Source organism: Charadrius vociferus, unplaced genomic scaffold, assembly GCF_000708025.1.
Source record: "Charadrius vociferus isolate BGI_N301 unplaced genomic scaffold, ASM70802v2 scaffold54, whole genome shotgun sequence".
NCBI lineage: Eukaryota > Metazoa > Chordata > Aves > Charadriiformes > Charadriidae > Charadrius > Charadrius vociferus.
The window spans coordinates 4,542,120-4,542,713 of NW_009648350.1; the positions used below are offsets into that span (position 1 = coordinate 4,542,120).

A 594-nucleotide genomic window follows, 5' to 3' on the forward strand; every position below is an offset into this window, starting at 1 on the left:
TGAGCACGCTACACTACGCCAGCCGTGCCCGGAGGGTCACCACCAGACCCCTGGCCAACAGGGTATATAGCAGGCAGGGGCTGCGGGCAGGGTGCTCTGCCCCACTGCTGGGACCCCCCCTGAGTCACCCCCTTGTGCTCCCAGGTGTCCCGGGAGAAGCTGCTGCAAACCTTGGAGGAAGAAATCCATGCCCTGCAGCTGGAAAACCTCTCCCTGCGCCAGCAGCTGTGCCTGCCCATGGTGCCGACGAGGAGCACGGAGGTCCCGGGGACCCCCCCGAGGGTGGGGGCACGGCCAGGCTGGGGAGGCAGGTATGGCCCTGCAGGGCTGCGTCGCTCCCCTCTCGAAGGGCAGCTCCCGGCGGAGGGAGCCCCAGCCTGGCCCAGCCTCTATGGCCTCCTGCGGGACTTCGTGGTGGAAAACGAGCAGCTGAGGTACGGAGGGAACGCGCAGGACGCAGGAGTAGGTGCTGGAGGGGTCAGCGGGACAGCCAGAGCGCCTGGCCGGGCAGCACCCTGTGTCACCCAGCCTCTCCAGGGATTCCCCGGGACCACGCAGGGCTCGGAGGTTCACCGGAGGCTGCCGATGGCCTGC

The 594-nt window shown here is 69.0% G+C and overlaps 1 protein-coding gene across 1 annotated transcript in view; it reads left to right on the forward strand.

Moving 5' to 3' along the window:
- LOC104286618 (kinesin-like protein KIF12) overlaps nucleotides 1-594 on the forward strand; it is a 3,382-nt gene that overhangs the window by 1,824 nt on the left and 964 nt on the right. The window contains exon 5 of the mRNA XM_009885231.1: nucleotides 350-462. Coding sequence (XP_009883533.1) covers nucleotides 350-462 — 113 coding nt within the window. The remainder of the gene's footprint in view (nucleotides 1-349; nucleotides 463-594) is intronic.